The sequence below is a fragment of the Phragmites australis genome, chromosome 22, assembly GCF_958298935.1.
Source record: "Phragmites australis chromosome 22, lpPhrAust1.1, whole genome shotgun sequence".
In the NCBI taxonomy this organism is placed as follows: Eukaryota; Viridiplantae; Streptophyta; class Magnoliopsida; order Poales; family Poaceae; genus Phragmites; species Phragmites australis.
In genome coordinates, this window is record NC_084942.1 from 313384 (window position 1) to 331627 (window position 18244).

At 46.3% G+C, this 18244-nt stretch overlaps 2 protein-coding genes across 9 annotated transcripts; one reads left to right on the plus strand and one right to left on the minus strand.

Moving 5' to 3' along the window:
• The first annotated feature begins 401 nt into the window (after positions 1-401).
• Positions 402-13456, plus strand: LOC133905143 (dof zinc finger protein 3-like). Of its 8 annotated transcripts, XM_062346859.1 has the most exons (9): positions 436-706; positions 847-1035; positions 1426-1543; positions 2194-2312; positions 2916-3001; positions 3110-3219; positions 3295-3324; positions 3572-3701; positions 9888-10118. In XM_062346859.1, exons 1-8 carry the CDS (start codon positions 582-584, stop codon positions 3626-3628), a joined length of 834 nt encoding a protein of 277 aa, XP_062202843.1. In that variant the 5' UTR covers positions 436-581; the 3' UTR covers positions 3629-3701; positions 9888-10118. The 8 variants fall into 8 exon arrangements, with proteins under 8 accessions (XP_062202836.1, XP_062202837.1, XP_062202838.1 ...); XM_062346852.1 differs by lacking the exon at positions 9888-10118 and adding an exon at positions 10443-10536 and having other exon boundaries at positions 402-1035; XM_062346853.1 differs by lacking the exon at positions 9888-10118 and adding an exon at positions 10447-10536 and having other exon boundaries at positions 402-1035.
• A 341-nt stretch (positions 13457-13797) lies between these two features.
• LOC133904240 (uncharacterized) lies at positions 13798-16805 on the minus strand. Its single transcript, XM_062345698.1, has 2 exons — positions 16549-16805; positions 13798-16130 (listed from the first exon to the last, which is right to left on the minus strand). Exon 2 carries the CDS (start codon positions 16085-16087, stop codon positions 14528-14530), a length of 1560 nt encoding a protein of 519 aa, XP_062201682.1. The 5' UTR covers positions 16088-16130; positions 16549-16805; the 3' UTR covers positions 13798-14527.
• Between the last annotated feature and the right edge of the window lie 1439 nt (positions 16806-18244).

Consider the following 18244-nt stretch of genomic DNA (forward strand, 5'->3'; position numbering starts at 1 on the left):
GTTTTCGTTTTTTCTAACTACCTGTCATGTCATTGTGGCCATGTTAACATCAATCAACAAAACCACCAACACGTCATCAAAAACCACTATTTTTTTACCGAGGGGAGGAATGTAAGTTGAGAGAGGAATGGTACCTGGTATTACACTTGAGGGAGGAAAAATAGAATTTCATGATAGTTGAGGGAGAAAGCGGACTTTTTTCTTCAAAAAATGTTAAAATCTGTGATCTGATGGCCCAAAAAAGGCCATATTTCTCACGGAGATGGAACTGCATGCTGGGCAGGGTCGCTCTGAATTTCCCTCTGAATTTCCCTTGGCCCAATTTCGGCGTTGCATTTGGTTCGTCGTGGCCTCGTAGATTGGACGGCAGCCGACGGCCCGCCTCCCTCGAGCGTCGTTTGTGTGGGGGTGGTGCGGCTCGTGTCGTGTCCTTGCCGGGCGGCCGCGGGTGTTCCAACTTGGACCGGCGGCAGGGGCCCTGCAACGCCCGATTTGCGCGAGGAACCACCACAACAACAGCGTAGGTAGTGAGCAACTCACTCCGGCCATGACTCCGTCGCCGCCGGCCGTCCTGGTCAGCAATGGCGCCATCTCCCCGCACGATCCCCCTTCTGCGGCTTCCTTCCTCGAGTCCACCCCGGGCGCCTACACCACCGCCCGCGGCCTCCTCTGGTGGCCCCGCCACCTCCTCCGCCTCTCCGACTCGGTGCGCCTCCTCGCCCAATCCCACCCTCACCTTCTCGGCCTCCCGGAGCGGCCCCGCCTCCTCAACTTCTTATCGGGAAAGGCTGTTCATTCTCTCGTCAACCCCTCTGCGCGGGTCGCCATTCACGAGATGCGGCGCAGGCTGCCGGTGATGGAGGAGGATTTGGCGCTCACAGCGCTGGTTAGGGGAGGCGATTCCGGGGACGGGCTGGACGTGTTCGTGCATGTGGGAGCGTATGCGCCGCCGGTGTTCGGAGAGGCAGGGGCCAGAGTTGCCGTGGCCGGCAGGGGAAGGGAGGTCGCCGCAGCCAAGTACGCGCCCTGGGCCAGGTGGGTGGGTTCCCTTTCTGCTCTTTCTTCTCTTGCACGTGCAAAGCTTCAAATTTTATGGCACTTTTGGGTCTCCAGATTTCAAAAGGTGAGATTTTTATGTATGTATTTGTGTGCCCCGTATGGCTGTATCAATGTCTTTACATACACAGATACAACCTTTGTCCCTTCAATTCATTTTGATGGATCATTTATGAGTCCGTTTCCATATCATGGAATAGTCTAGGATCGAACACTGGGAGGTGATTAACAAGCAACCTTATGTTTTCTCGCAACATAATCCTCTGTAAAGAAAAACAAAGCTCTTGTTACCTCTGAGATGTGGATACAACTTGTTGTGTTCTTCTTGGGTTTGTATGACGGCTTATTTCACGTTTTGGGGTGATGCAGGATGAGGAAGAGTATGGAAAAGATGAGGCCTCCTGGTGTAACTGAGCTCTTGTTGACTAATGATGGGGATCACATTCTTGAAGGCAGTGTCACTAACTTCTTTGTTGTCTGCCAAAAAGTGAGTCCCTAAAGCAATGTCTTTTCACTTAAACGATAAATGGGCACACTGTCTATTACTTAGGGCTCATGAAAGCTTGTGATTTTTACAAATTAGGTTAAGAAGAATTGTTGCGCATTTACACTAACACTTATACTGAATGTGAATGCTATAGAGTTCTTGGTACTCATACAGATCGATAGTCTCATGTTATTGTTGATCAGAACAGAGAATGAAGAATATTAGTAACCATATGTGTAATTGCAATGCACAAGTAAAAGTCATATGCATTTCACAAATTTTCTTTTCGTTGGTTCTGCTTAGTCCATGAATTTTGACATCTGCTAATATCAAGTTATTTGTTGCAGTATCAATGCCACGTAAATACATTTATTAGATTTTAGGTTGAAAGGATGAACCTTGGTCTCTTTCTTTGCATTAATTTTAGTATGGTCCAAGGAATGACCAAAGGCAAGGATCTTCACACTTCTCAGATTTTGTTAGTGTTAGTGTCTGTTTTGCTTTGATCTGTCTAACAGCACCTGCAACATATTGTCGCACATGGATTTTCTCTGTTCATTGTTACACTACTTTTTGAACCCAAACAAGTGTACTATCATTTTGGAATTTGGATTGTTTTTTTTTTCTATAATAACTTTTACTTTCTGTAGGAGAAACATCAGAGAAACGGACGTTTTTCTAATGAAACATTGGTTACCAAGTTTGAAGTGCAAACAGCTCCACTGAGTGATGGAATCCTCCCTGGAATTATACGTCAGATAGTGATAGAGTATGATTCTTTCACTGCTTTTACTTCTACGTACTTTGGTTTTAACTTCTCAAATGAATTAGCAGATATTGAGGCAAATTTCTGGGTACTGATAAAAATAGCCCTTAACTCATGTCAAGATTTGAGATTAGCTTTTTCCGTCTCACAATTTTGCATGCTGTATTTATTTCCCTTAGTCCAGTGGACATGCACTAGCTAAAGGGTTTGCATACCTGAAATTGTGCAAAAAGCTCCACTGAGTGATGGAATTCTCCCTGGAGTTATACATCAGATAGTGATAAGAGTAATATTCTTTGACTTCTTTATATTCTACGTACTTTGGTTTTAACTTCTCAAATGAATGAGCCGATACTGAAGCAAATTTCAGGGTTCTGATAAAAATAGCTGGAACTGTAACTCATCAAGTTTTGAGTTTAGCTTCCTCCGTCTCACAATTTTGCATGCTGTGCTTTCTTCCCCTAGTCCAATGGCATACACTAGTGCAGACTAAAGGGATTGCATAAGTGGGAATAATTGACGCTGGGGCCTTGACTGAGCTACTATGAGTTAGAGATAACCAGATTCTGAAGTCCTGTAACAGAAAATTTATTTTGTTTGGAGCAGGGTATGCCATGATCTTGGGATCCCAGTACGAGAGGTCTCTCCATCATGGTCCAAGCATGAACTTTGGCAAGAGGCTTTTGTTACAAGTAAGAATATTCTCTCTCGGATAAGAAGCTCCTGCTGGTACATCATGACCTTGTTTTGAGCATGACCTATTGCTACTTGATATATGATATGCTGCATAACTATAACAGGTAGCTTAAGGCTTATCCAGCATGTTGAGTCAGTTCAAGTGCCTTTATTGTGGGAGGACATACAATCAAAAACCTGGAGTGATGTATCTTGGGAGGTGAAACAATTTCAGGTATACAATACTTATTTCTTCATTCCTTTTGGTGATATTGTAGTCTGTTTGTAACCTTGTCAAAATTCAAACTAGGGTGCTGGATGCATTACCACACAGATACAGGTTAGTTGTCTTACAAGACCGTAAAATTTCTTAAACTATGGCCAGCTGATTTATTCTCCTTAGCCTGTGTGACGTGTCCAGCGATTTTATATCCAAATTACATTAAACCACTTTTAAAATAATATGAGGATTGTCTGAGAATAGAGAGCGTTGTTTTCTTACTATCTATTTCCATAGATATATGTAAATTAATAATTCAGAAGCTCTTCTTTGTTGCACTTTTGTGACTAACTCTCTCACCTTGTAGAGGGAAATATTGAAGAGAGCAAGAACAGAGGAATATGACATAAAAGATCTCCTATGAGTTCTGAATGTTATGATTAGTTCATTAAATGGTGCTGGCTTTGTTTCTTCCAATCATTTGTTATTCAAAAAAGGTAAGCACTATCATTATAGTTATTTTACTTTTGATGAGGCTTTTTAAGGTCGCATTCCTTTATAAGAAAAATTCAGACAATTTAGGTTTAGTGGTTTCTCAAAATAATTCATTGCTTTTGTGCTTTCATATGTTCTCTAACCAAAACATGTTGGAGGTAGGATGTGGAAGGCAACTATATATCTTTGAAATCTGGATATAAACTTATAAAGACTTTGCCATCTGATCAGAGTATGAATAGTCTAATGCATATGATTAAACTGGATGGAACTGAGCACTTGCTTGGCTGGCTAGGCATGCCATCGAGCACCATTCTTACCTAGGCTTGAAACAGGTGGCCACCTCTTAAGTGCAAGCCAGAGCTCCTAGCATAATTTTTTTAAAAAGGGACCAACAGAAGGTGTGACTTGCCACACTTTTGGGAAAAGAAGTGTGGCAAAATATGGGTAAGCAACCATGCACACCATAAATATTAAACATTTCGTGGCTAACTTGGCCTAGATCAACTGCATCTGCTCTGAGCCCATGGACTCAAAAGCCAACCCATCGTACTGTACACTTTTGGGAAAAGAAGTGTGGCAAAATATGGGTAAGCAACCATGCACACCATAAATATTAAACATTTCGTGGCTAATTTGGCCTAGATCAACTGCATATGCTCTGAGCCTATGGACTCAAAAGCCAACCAATCGTACTGCTCGATGTATTTTCATGGCAGGATTGAGGGTGGAGTTGCATAGCATACTTTACGAAGATGTTTTCCTCTTTTGTATGCTCATACTCCCTCCGATCATAAATACACTCCGTTTTGGAAAATGTTTGGTCAAACTTTTAAAACTTTGACTAACAATAGGTTTCAAAATATTTAGTTTGGAAACCTTAAAATCATGTGTAGATTTTGTTACTAACCTTAGGGATTAGAGAGCATAATCACGTCATTAGAGTGGATGTGTATATATAGCCATGGGCTGGACCAATATGGGCCTAGATGATATATGGGCCTCAACACCCCCCCCTCAAACTCAAGGGGAATCTAAAGCATTGAGTTTGAGCAAATGAAGCCGATGCTGCTCTAGAGTCTGTGCTTTAGTAAAGAAATTTGCAACTTGCAGTTCATATGGCACATAAGAGCAATTGTTTTCTGATGACAATGAGACTGAGTAAAAGAGGCATCGACACCAATATGCTTTGTAAGTTCATGCTTCACAAGATTATTAGCAATCCGTATGGCTACAATATTATCATAAAGAAGAGGTGTGGGATCATCACAAGAAATACCAAAATCAGCCAACAACCATCGAAGCCATACAATCTCAGAAGTGGTAGTAGCAAGTGCTCGAAGTTTGACCTCTATATTGGATCGAGATACTGCTACCTGTTTCTTGGACTTTCATGCAAGAGAAGAAGAACCAAGAAAAATGCAATAACCAGTGACTGAATGACGATCTGTCGGATCACTCGTCCAAGTGGAGTCCGAGTAACCATGAAGCTGAAGCGGACTATCACAGGCATAAAACAACACTGAGATGATGTCCCCCTTAAGTATCTCAGCACACAAAGTAAATATCCAACACTAACTGACTCAAAATATGGACAGCATGAGCAATGTCGGTTCTGGTAACAGTGAGATAAACAAGGCTGCCCACAATATGCCTATATTGAGGGGGATCCTCAAGAGGTGTACCATCAGTAGGACGAAGCTGCAAGTGAAGATCCATAGGTGTTGTAGTTGTCCGATTATTAGTAATGACAGAACGAGAAATAAGATCTTGAATGTATTTGGACTGAGAAAGATAATAGCCCTTGATAGAATGTAAAACCTTAATCCCTAAAAAATAAGTAAGAGGACCTGTGATCATGGTCTTAAACAGACATCAGGAATTGCTCACTAAGTTTCTTCTTCACATGAGAAATATGTTCCACATCATCACCCGTGATCAACATATCATCTACATACAGAAGAAGCGAAGTACGTCCACGTGAAGGGAGATGAATAAATAAAGCAGGATTATGATCACTAGGCGAAAAACCAGCAACTCGTAGACAAAGCACTCAAACCAAGCACGGGGAGCCTGTTTAAGACCATAATAAGCACGACAAAGTTGACAAACATGTCTAGAAGGAGTTTCAACACTTGGGGGTGGTTGCATATAAACTTCCTCATGCAAATCACCATGAAGAAAAGCATTCTTAACATCCATCTGAGAGATAGTCCAAAAACAAGTAGCAGCTACTGCAATCAGAGTATGGACAGTAGTCATATGAGCAACAGGAGCAAATGTCTTATCATAATCTTGTTCGTGAGTCTGTTGAAAACCTCGGGCAACAAGACGAGCTTTGTATCTCTCAATAAAACCGTCTGACTTGGTCTTAATTTTGAACACCCAGTTACATGTAATAAGTATTGTATGTGACGGTAATGGAACAATATCCCAAGTGCCAATACGATCAAGGGCAGGAAGCTCCTCAGACATATGAAGCTGCCATTCTGAAATACTAGAAGCTTCCTGATAAATGGATGGCTCATCAATAATAGCACTCACACGTGGAAATCCCAACGTGTCAGGAGGTTCAATAGTAGTTCGATCCCGTAGATTATATCTCGGACCAGCCTGTGACTCATCAAAATTGTCAGATTCATCAAAAATAGGAGCATCAGGACTGGCCGAGGAGATAGGACTAGGCGGAAACTCTATGGGATCTGTGGGATGACGAGTGTATACATGTATGATGGGTGGATTAGATGGTGGAGGTGGAGCAGAAGTGGGTGGAGGAGGCTCAGCAGGAGTGGGTGGAACTGATGGGGGTGGCGTAAAGACATCATCACTGGATGAAATAGGAGGGAGAGGGTGGTGTAGAGACATCATCACTAGATGAAATAGGAGGGAGATACAAAAATGATGTGGACTCTGTGGTAGAATAGGATAGCTGAGTAGAAGGGTTATAAAAGAAAGGACAATCCTCAACAAAGGTCACATCACGAGAGATACGTATGCGACGAGAGGATGGACCATAACAACGATAACCCTTATGCTCAGGACCATACCCTAGAAAAACACACTCAACCGACTAGGCAGTTAACTTAGTTCGCTCACGAGGTGCAAGCAGAACATAGCACGTACACCCAAACATCCGAAGATGATTATAACTAGGAGTACCAAAAAGTGCTTCACCAGGGCACTTGCCAGATAGTTTGGATGATGGTTGTCGATTGATGAGATAAGTAACAGTGGAGACAGCTTCACCCCAGAAATGAGAAGGAACAAAAGAGGCAATCCGAAGTGTTCGAGCAGTCTCTATAAGATGACGATGTTTGCGTTCAGCAACACCATTCTAAGCATAAGCACCAGGATATGAGAGCTGAGCAAGAGTGCCCTCAGAGGTCAAGAATGACGGGGAATATTAGATAAATACTCACCACCAGAGTTAGAACGAAAAACTTTAATGGGAGTAGAAAACTGAGTGTGAACCATGCGAATAAAAGATTGGTAAATGGAACGCAACTAGGAACGATGTTTCATGAAATAAATCCAAATATATCGAGAATGATCATCAATAATAATGACATAATACTTATGACCACCCTTTGTAGCAAAAGGAGCAGGACTTCATACATCTGAATGAATAAGATCAAAAGGTCTAGCAGAATGAGAAGCACTAGAGAAATATGGAAGTTATATCTGTTTGCCAAGCTTGCAACCCTTACAAATTAAAGCTAGACTCGATAGATGTATGATCTAAACAACCTTTATTTATTAATGTAGACAAGCGATACCAACATAGATGACCAAGAAGATGATGCCACTTGGCGAAGGAAGAAGCGGATGATGATGCAACGGATGACACATGAGCGGTAGAAGCAGCGGAAGAAGAATGACGCAAAGTGTCCAAAACGTAGAGGCTAGGAGCACCTTTTCGACGATGGCCAGTCCTAATCATAGTCCCGCTTCGACAATTCTGAATGAAACAAGATGAGTCATCAAATCTAACAAAGTAGTTATGGTCGGTAACTTGACCTACTGAAAGAAGATTCATGGACAATTAAGGTACAAAAGAAACATCGGGTATAGAAAAATGATAATTGCAAAGTGAACCCTGATGTACCATGAATGTACCATCAGCTGTCTAAACAGAAGCACCATCAGTGATCGGTTTGCAAGCAACCAACCGGGACTGATCAGATGTTATTAAAAGAAGCCCATGAATCAAGAACCCAAGATGACTGAGAAGTACCGGCGGGTGAGGTAGCAGCAACAGACATAGAGCCTCTAGAAGTGGAAGCTGTTACCACACCCACGAGCACGACGTGCACGATACTCAGCCAATTTCTCTGGATGCCGAGCAAAGCAGTTTTCTAAACAATGATCAATCTTCTCGTAATGCTCATAAGGTTTTGAAGAGCTACGTCTAGGTGCACTGATCCTCTGGGAAGCTGCCAGCCAGCACACTATGAGGTACTGACATAGGAGTAGTTGACATAGACTTGAGATGAGTCTTTTCAGCAATCAAATCAGACAGTTTCTGTGCCATGGTTAGAGTAGAAAAATTGTGAAGCAATCTTGTACGAATGGACTCAAATTCTGCCCTTACCCCCATGGCAAAGCGATATGTGAGAAACTTTTCAATAAATGTGTGTGTTGTACATTCATCTTCTATGCACTGAGGTACCATAGAGATCAAAGGGCCCATCAAACGATCAAAAGCAGAGTAGTACTCATCAATAGACATTTCATTTTGTTCAATTACATGTATTTGTTGCATGAGAGTATGCAGAAGAGCACCACTGTTCTAAACATAGCGCTGTTGCAAAGAAGACCACATGGCCTTGGCTGTCTTAAACTTAGAAAGACCCGTAATCATATATTTCTTAGTACTAGTAACAATGGCAACCATCACTTTGCCATCATTAATTTGCCATGTTTTAATATCAGCAGCATTAGTACCATCAGACTATGGATAGGTCGATCATCAGTTAAGTGAAAAGCTAGACCATAACCCCTGGGCACACCTCCAGGCGGACGTACCTCCAGGTAGGCGAACTTCCAGCGTAGACAGACTGGAGCAGAGGACGAGACATGTGGCGGGCGGCTAATCTCCAGGTGGGTGACAAGGATCTACGACGGGCGGCACCGATGGCACGATCGTCGCAACGACCGATCACGTGACGACGAAGCGGTGGTGGACCAGGCAGGATCCACGTCGGGCGGATATGGCGGCGGCCGAAAAATGACGCGATGGGCTAGGTCCGCGACGGGCAAACATGTTGGCAGATGGAAAAACGGTGCGACGGGCGGAGACGGCTGCAGCCGAAAAAACGGCGTGACAGGCCGGATCCGCAACGGTCAGACGGCGGCTGAACTTGCGACGGGCCGGCGATGGGCGACGACAAAACTGACGGCGGCGGCTCGATCCAGGCAGAAGAAAGCCGTGATGGGTGGTTGATGGATCCGCGACAGTGGACCGGATAGGCCGCGACGGGCGGCAAGAAGCGACCGGACGGCGGCGACGGAAAAAAAAAAGGATCGGGGGTGGATTAGATTAGTCTAACCCTAACCCTAATCCCTACTCTGATTCCATGTTACTAACATTGGGGATTAGAGAGTATAATCACATCATTAGTGTGGATGTGTATATATAGCCATGAGATGGACCAATATGGGCCTTAACATATTTGTTTTGAAAAATACTTTCACAAATTCAATGGGTTTTATAAATATATTTTAATAGAAAATAGTGGTCAAAGTTATGCATTGAAGACCACGTCTTATCCAAAACGACATGTATTTATGACCGGAGGGAGTAATTTGTTTCCAAGGGAGTATGAGACATCTTGTTTTCCAGTTTCATTTATGCGATGTTCTAACAACCCAGGGTTTGAGGACTTTAGCACACCTGTGAATATTTCTGTGTAATGACATTGTGGAACAACATATTTTGCCAGGAATACTAAGATCCAGATATTCTTGTCCCTTTTTTCTCCTTATCTTGTCACATGATATAAATATGAATGTAATCAAAATCCTCTTCAACTTCAATTGAACTAAACTTCCTTTGAATCTGTATTCACTGGTATGATTAGGAGCGGTTCTGAAGTTTTTTTTTTTGCTATTGGCTGGGCCCAGCTGCACTATAAATACTTGTCTTGATTGCTTCCTCTCCTTTTTTCTGTTGCATGCAAACGGAGTAGTAGGCTTGCAAGGTATCGAGGGGCGCCGTCCATGCATGACCGTCTCTTGTCATGTGTGCTGGGCATGTATGCTGCATGCGTCATCAGGTAGCTAGCAGCCGCGCCGCGCGTTTGCTTCCACGGAAAACCGGCCTGCCGTTTCCATTTCACCACTAGCTACCTCCATCCAACAGCCCTCACACCATCCGTCCATCGCTCGCTCCCTCCCTCCCTTTCCTCTCTCTAAAATTGAAGGCATCTCTCACAGCATCTCTCTCTCTCTCTAGCTAGGTAGCATAGTCTCTCTCAAGTCCAGAGACGAGAGAGAGCCGGAGGCTAGGAGATCCTGTCCAGTAGAAGTACTCTATCGATCGAGCTCTCCTTCCTGGTGTTCCGGCTGTCTCTACAGCTACAGGTTTGATCGATGGATTGCCTACCTTTTTGGTCTCTTTGCTTTGCTTTGTTTGGTGGGTTGGTGCCCATATATACGCATCATTTTTTTCAATAATGGAAGCTTTATTAACTGACATCGCTGCATCATGTTCATTTATATGATGGTTGTGCCTTATTTGCTAGGTAGTTTGGTGGATCCATGGACATGATGATCTCCAGCGCCAGCAACACTGCAGCATCTGCTGATGCCCACCACCACAACCACCAGCACCAGCAGGTAACAATCTCGATCAATTCCTTCCTCACTTGTTTGGCCCTCCGCATATTGATGCGATGCAGCATGCAGTACTCTCCAGTTTATTAACTTCTGCTTCGATCTGTTGGGTGAACCCGTTCGATCGACGGATCCCAAATAATTTGTGATGAGTTTCTGGATCTACGCAAGCAGGATTAGGAGTAGCAGTAGATGTAGATGTAGGCAGCATATGCTAGCTGTTTTTCATGCTTTCTGCACCTGCGGTTGGGTCGTCGTCTGTGTGTACTGTACCCTAGCTAGGAATTAAGTTAGGTGTCGAGTATGTATGCCCATATCTTGATGTGTGTGCAAATACTCTCGATTATGCATGGGCGCCGATCGATCGAGCCTATTAATTTTACGTACATGCATCAACTGGACCACCAATATAATTGAAAGATGGATGTATGTATGGATCAGCTTTTCTTTTCTTTGTCTATATATAGCTAGTGCATAGTCACAGGGGCCGGGGTCGAAGCTGCGTTCCGCAACCCTGGAACATCGCCCCAAATCGAGGGTCGAAATCAAAGGAGTCGATGTCCCAAACCGGACAGGGTCGTTGCCCCGCTGCCGCAGGTAACGATCTCCCTTTCTCCCTCGTTGGAGGTAGCGGGGCGAGAGATAGTCATCGGCTAAGCTGGGCGGGCATGCGGTGGTGGAGGCGGCGGCAGCGGGGCGCTACTGGTGTTGGATCCGGTGGCGCTGCGCACTGCCTAGGATCTCATTTGCTGCGGGGGGAGTAGAGACGGCGGATCTCAGTTGCTGCGGGGGGATAGGAGACGGTGGGCGGTGCTAGGAGTAGACAGAGCCGGGAGCAACTGAGAAGGGAGAGGGTGGTGGGCTGAGCCTGGGACCCACTTGCAGCAACTGAGAAGGGCAATAGGCATTGGGCTGAGTGCTTGGTAGCATTGGGCTGAGTAGGTCTAGGGTCCCTTTTTTTTATTTCCATCGTTTATGCTTACTCATATTTGGTTTAAAATTGTTGATGATGCCTATTGCCTAAGGCATCGACCCAGATGAATTGAGGTTGCGTTTTGCGTCGTTAGTTTGTTGTCCCGATAAGGTATACCTCCTTCATACCACATTTTTGTTAGATGTCTGACCCGCATCCCGCGACCCCGTTCCTCAACCCAATCGGCCCGAATTTCTTGTGACTATGAGCTAGTGCTCTAAAGGCCCGAGGAAAGATTCCTCCAATTATTTCTTCCAGCTGCTTTCAGATTACTCTACTATATATGCTTCAAATTAAAGGTGCGCATGCATACACACACACAGAGAGAGCTAAAGATGTTAGCATTTAATTTCTTTAATGGCTGGAGTGTGGAGAGAGGCGCGCAGGCTGGGTCTGATCAGTTGTGTTCTTGTGTGCTTAGCACAAAATTAGACCATTAAACGGTCTTGAACATTGAGTTTTGTTTCTAATTAGGCCTCGTACTTAACTTTAACCCTAGATTAGCTAGCACATCGATCGATCACATGCATGCAGCCTGCAAGTGATGATCGATGCAACCTTATTACTACTGTGCACTTTACTGATCTCCCGCCCCGGCTCCGGCCACCTTCATCATATCATTGCATGCCTCTTGATCTTTACTTGCACCTCTAAAATCAGCTAAGTATGGTTATTCCGTGCCTATGTTTTGAACATAAATTGCACCCTAGCTAATGGCAACCACACATTATATATGTTAATTTGCTGTTCATCTTTGCTGCAGGATCCGATGGGCACTGCTGCAGCATCACTGCAGACAGAGGAAGGGAGGAATGCCAAGCAGGCGGCGGCCGGCGGCGGTGGCGGGGAGCGTAAGCCTTGGCCGGTGCAGGATCATGCGCTCAAGTGCCCGCGGTGCGAGTCCACCAACACCAAGTTCTGCTACTACAACAACAACAGCATATTGCAGCCACGCTACTTCTGCAAGGCCTGCCGCCGCTACTGGACCCAAGGCGGCTCCCTCCGCAACGTTCCTGTTGGCGGAGGATGCCGCAAGAGCAAGCGCTCCTCCGGCTCGTCGTTGTCCTCGGCATCATCCTTGCTGGCGTCCAGCTCTAGCTCCATTAAGATGAACAGCCAGCAGCTAGTGCCAGGACAACCCATGGTTCCTGTCTCGATGGACTTCCCCAACGTGCTCCCGACGTTTATGTCGACCGGCTTTGAGCTCCCCAGGGACTACATGCCCTTCGCGCCGCTGTCCTTGTCCAACCCACCTCCGGCGCTGGCTACAGGTTTTGGGACAACGGTGTCATTTCTGGACACACTGAGAGGAGGGTTTCTTGATGGCAACCATCAGAGGAGCGGCTTCTACGGCCCTACGACCAACAGGATGGTGATGCCGCTGCCACTGTCACCGTCATTTGGACTTGGTGTGATGCAGCATCAGCATGGGGGCGCAACTGCTGCTACACAGGGACAGTGGCCGACACAGCATGGGCCTTACAATGGTGGTGATGTTGGATCAGCTGGGCTACTGCAGGTTGGTGATGATGGTGCACATCAGCAGCAGCTGGGATTGGGAAATAACAATGCTGTGATGATGAATAGCAACAACCGCGGCGGCACAGGCAGGGAGTGCTACTGGAAGAACAGCAAGGGTGCAGGGTGTGCCGGGCAGTACCAGTAGTGCTTCTCCAGCGACTGCAAATATTAATAATAATCAGTGGCAAGCAGGAGCAGGAGCAGGAGCAGAAGGCTTCATCTGATTCCGACCTAATATAATTGAGAACTGTGTAGTTAGAGCGTTTGTGGTCATGCATGATGGCAAGTCATCGTACATTTTTGTTCATTTGCATCCATGCGTACATGAGACTGTCAGCTCATCAATCGTATCGCCATTAGTTAGTTATGCTTCTTTTGGATCATTTTATTTCCAGTGGACTTAATATATTCCTCCTCTTCTTTTGTTAATTATAGTTTTTTGCTTCATATCTTAATCCACGTGATTTACATAGCTTATATAACAAGCACCTGGGTAACTCTGAACTTGTTCTTGGCACTCGAATCAATCTTAGGTTTTCAACCGTAAAATACGACATATATACCAAGCTATGGAAGGAAAATGATCAAGTTTCAATATATGGAAGGGCAAACTACATCTAGCTATCCAACATGTGGCCTCTATTATCTTGCCCATTTCATATTATCGGTAGAGAAACAAATTGCATAATAAACATATCATAGATAACAAAAAAAAAAATCAATTGTGCCTCGGTTGTTTGTCTTAAAATTTAAATGTGATATTCTCAGTAGTAGGGTCTAGGCAATTCGCTCGACCTTAGTCCAAATACCACACAATATCATGTTCAAATTTGATTAGACACGGTACCATCATTGGCAGTTAAAAAATAAAACTCGCTATCGGCAAGGGAGTAGAGGTGGTAAAATAGCCAGTCACTTGATAGTCCTATTCCAGTACAAGAGCTGCTTTCGTCGTTCAGATTGGAGGGGGAGTGAATCCACGTCATCGTCATCCTCTCCACTCCTCTCTCTTCCTCCAGCTGCTGCTGCTGCCGCCTCTTCCTTCCCAAATCAGACCGGGCGAGTGGCGAGTAGTCTAGTCCACTCCAGCCCAGAGATGCTATCATGCTACTCAATCCACCACCTCCTTCCACCCTGCCGCCACCGCCACCGCCTGCACCTCATGTGAGATGTTCATCATTGAGCTTGCAGAGGGTTGCTACCACATGACCTGCGTGTAAGGCCCATTATCTTCACTCTTTGATTGCATAATCGTGTGACTAATGCCAAGAAAATCCGTTTCCTATCGACTAATCTTTGGTGCCCAATGCTCCAAAGTTTGTCATCATGCCAAAACATTTGTTGTGTCTCTGCTGTTGCTTGTTGCAGGTGCGACTATGAATTCTGCTACACATGTGGGAAAGAATGGAAGCACAAGAAAGCTACCTGCTCGTGTATGCACGCTGTGGGACGAACTCGATATCATCAGAACTCGGAGATATATAGTTACCAAAGTTACTACTACTGCTTATGTATAACTGACACTGAAGGGGGCACGGTGACCCCATCGTTTACTGATCTTGCAGCAGCAGCAGCAGCTCCAGGAGGCGGCAAAGCGAAAACACCTGCAGACCTGAGGGGACCTGACTGGGCATCTGAGCATCTCTCCACAACCTCATAGGCGTCGGCTGTGCGAACTTCCTGCGCAAGAGAGCACGAGTAGCAGCAGAGCCACTGGAGACAGTCCGTGAGGTCAGGCTTGCCGCAGCAGGCGTCGTTTGCAGGGAGGCTGAACCTCCTGCGCATCTGGATCCTCCAGAAACCACCGTAGAGCAGGCCAAGGACGCAGAGGAATATGCCTCCCAGCCCCAACGCGTCCCTGACGGCCTCGTTGTCGATGTTGATCGCCGCGAGGTTGAAGATGAAGAAGGGCGCCAAGCAGAAGAGGACGAACGTCACTACGTGGACGTACATGTTGCCGAAGCCGAGCCTGCTCATGTTCCACCCGAACACGCAGCAGCTGCAGAACACCGAGAGGTATGCTAGCGAGATGTCATCCCGCAGATCAAACAACCCGCCGATCCATTGCGCTTCTCCTTCCCCTTCCCCTTCTCTTGATCTTGATGCCAAGGAATACCTCTTTTCAAGGGTTTCCCGTTGGAGCTGCGGATTGGAGTTGCTCTGTAGTGACTCTTCATCATCTGCCTCAGGTTGGGCCTCATATTCTTTGCCAAGAGGACTGAGGTTACTGTACAGACCGGCAACGGCCGGTGCGCAGATCGCAACCGATATGGTCAGGCCGACCCCGACCGCAGGACGCTTCCGTCTTGGGTAGCCAAGGTTGAGGCCACACAGCGCGTACTGCGCAAAGCAGTTGAGGTGGAGCAGCAGGATCACAACCATCATATGCTTCCTCTCGTTGGGCTTGCAAGTCCCATCTTTGCAGTATGTCTGACGGAGCTGAAGCATGTCGCCGGCTCTCCACCGGCATAAGAGCGCAAGATGGTAGAATCTCCTTGGGTGTTGGTACAGGCACATGAGAGTAAACAGAGCGTTCAGGATCTGATTGTTCACTTCAAACCATGTGTCCCACTGCGCTTTCCCTGGCAACACACGGTTGAGCATCCCGGTCATGACCATGAAGAGGATAGCCCCTGAAACTCCGACAGCGACAATCCAGATGGAAAGAGCCATGTTCATGGGGTTCCTGATCCACTCCTTAGACTTGTCCCACAGAGAGCCCCAATCCATCTTCTTCTTCACAAAGGGAACGGTGAAACGTCTCGACGGTCTTCTTTGAGATGGCACTGCTGCTGAGCGAAAAGGCAGGCGCGAGGAACCATTTCTCTGCTCATCTCCAAGGCCAAGCCCCCTTTGTTCAGTGGAAGGAGGTGAGCTTGACTGCCAATTGGACTTTGATGCACCGTAGTACTTCTTATATGAATCAGAGCTTGAAGTTTCCATGTGGTCAAAGGAATACTGTCCATTTATGTTCTCATGATTCACATCGGGTCGTCCAGCCGCAAGTTGTTCACCACCAACAACTTTATGTTTGTGATCACCAGCACCTAGAACAGTCATCTGGTAGCAACTGATGAGGGGCTCAAGGGCAGCTGCTCATAGCCTGTACAAAATCACGATGAATGAGTAAGCAAGGAACAGTAGAGAGAAGCCATAACTTGTGTCGAATCGAGCGAATCATTGTACTGAGACTGAAACAATTTACTCCTAATTCATGCTAGCACCAAGTGTTTTCCATTGACGATGAGTTTAACCAGGACTTGAGCACACGGGCAGGCACAAGCGATAGCCTCAGTTTGCAGCTAACGCAAGAACGACGAATTCATCGTATGTAATGTACTCAGGAACTCCTGTACAAGACTATATAATCAACTTATTCCTAGACAGATATATCGTCCCTTGGATCTTCTTCCTAGATAGATACAAGAGTGGTACATAAATACAAGTATGGAGAAGAATAAGGCAAGGTAGCTAGCCCTGCCTTGAATACAGATAAGACGACGATGCCCCGAATTAGTCACCTGACGGGACGGATCGGATGGATGGATGGGCTGGACCCTGGAGAGCCAAGAAGAAGAAGATGATGATTGATGGAGGAGCCCTGCTGCAGTGCTGGGAGGGAATTGGATTGAGGCGAGTGATGGAAGGTAAGGCCGAATTGGGGGAGCCGAAGCGGACATTCCTGAGAGATGAGAGATGGGATGGGATGAGTAAAGAAACGAAACTTGGGCGTCGTCGTCGTCCGGCCCTCGGCAAAATCAAGGTCAAATAAACTTGGTGCGTTCAATCTTGGAGGGCTCAGCCTCAGCTGAAGAAAGAAAGAAAAGTCCTGACTGTTAAAATGGAGAAAAAAAAACAAGAATCTCTGGTCTCTAAAACATGAGGGTGATGAGCAGTCATGGTGGAACGAGTCAGGGAAGGCAGACCCTAATGTCCTTGGGTTGAGTGAGCTCATACATCCAATGCAAGAGTCTGCTACGCATGCGGGAACGAATGGAAGGACAAGAAAGCAACCTGCTCTGCTCTGCTCATGCCCGCTGTGGGAACAACGCAATATATGTTAGTAAGCCTTGTGCACTGAGTAGTTAGTTAGAGTCAGTTAGGATCTGTGTCACGTCAGTAGGCATGAGCGCGCCCCTGTTTTTGCGCCATGTCCAGCAGTAGATCGTGCGCTAGGCACGTAGTAGTGGTAGTGGTCAGAGGCATCGTGCTCTCCCCACGATTGCCGGTTGTTTAGTTCTAAGTCTTGTATTTATACGTTCCTAATTAAGAAAAATGCTGAGCAATCAGTTCATCACAAAATCATCATGTTCAATCGCTCGCCAGTTCGCTTGTTCGTCGCATTCCCACGGCTCACCGGATCGTCCAGCGTAGCACTCTTGAAGCCCGTCGGAACGTTCCTCGACAACGACCTTCGCTCGTGATCCCAGGCTTCCGACTGACAATTGGTATCAGAGCCAGGTCGTAACTGCTTGCAACCATGTCAGAGTCCTGGGGTTCTGCGTTGCACTCGCGGACGCCGCCCCGTCGTTGTCGTCCCCGCTCTCCATCTCCGTGCCCTCTCCGACACCGTGGCGACGGTGGATGGCTGATTGTTGTCCAGCAGCACATGATGAAGGAGGTAGGCGGGTTAGCAACCTACCCAATGTTTACGAGGACTAACTATGAGGATTGGAACCTCATGATGAAGGTGATGCTTCAAGTGCGTGGCCTCTGGGATGCCATCGAGCACGGCACCGATGACACCCAGGAAGATCGGATGGCGCTAGAAGCCATTCTACGTGCCATGTGCCAGAGATGATCTCCGCGCTCGTCGTCAAGCTGTCGGCCAAGGAAGCCTGGGATGTATCAAGGTGATGTGAGTCGGCACTGACCGTGTTCGAAAGGACAAGGCATAGCAGCTCCGCAAGGATTTTGAGGCCATCATGTTCCGAGAAGGTGAATCTATCCTCGGTGACCGCATCGACTCACAGTAGGTGGTGGAAAAGTACCTTCGTGTCGTCCCTCCGAGGTTCTCCCAAATTGCCCTTGCCATTTAGACTCTGCTCGACATATCGACTCTGTCTGTGAAGGAGGTAACCGAGCGGCTCCGCACGACGGAGGACCGCCTAGATCCACAATCGGACAAGGACAGCGGAGGCAAATTACTCCTCACCGAGGAGGAGTGAACGGCAAAGATGAAGGAGAAGCGACGTGGTGAGGGGCCTTCCGGTAGCT

Excerpts from the sequence above, each read along its gene's own strand:
- LOC133904240 (XM_062345698.1), bottom strand. The coding sequence starts at position 16,087 with ATGACTGTTCTAGGTGCTGGTGATCACAAACATAAAGTTGTTGGTGGT.
- LOC133905143 (XM_062346852.1), top strand. The coding sequence starts at position 548 with ATGACTCCGTCGCCGCCGGCCGTCCTGGTCAGCAATGGCGCCATCTCC. Across the intron at positions 3,002-3,109 it reads GCAAGAGGCTTTTGTTACAA|GTAGCTTAAGGCTTATCCAG; the intron begins GTAAGAATATTC and ends TAACTATAACAG. Across the intron at positions 3,325-3,571 it reads GCATTACCACACAGATACAG|AGGGAAATATTGAAGAGAGC; the intron begins GTTAGTTGTCTT and ends CTCACCTTGTAG.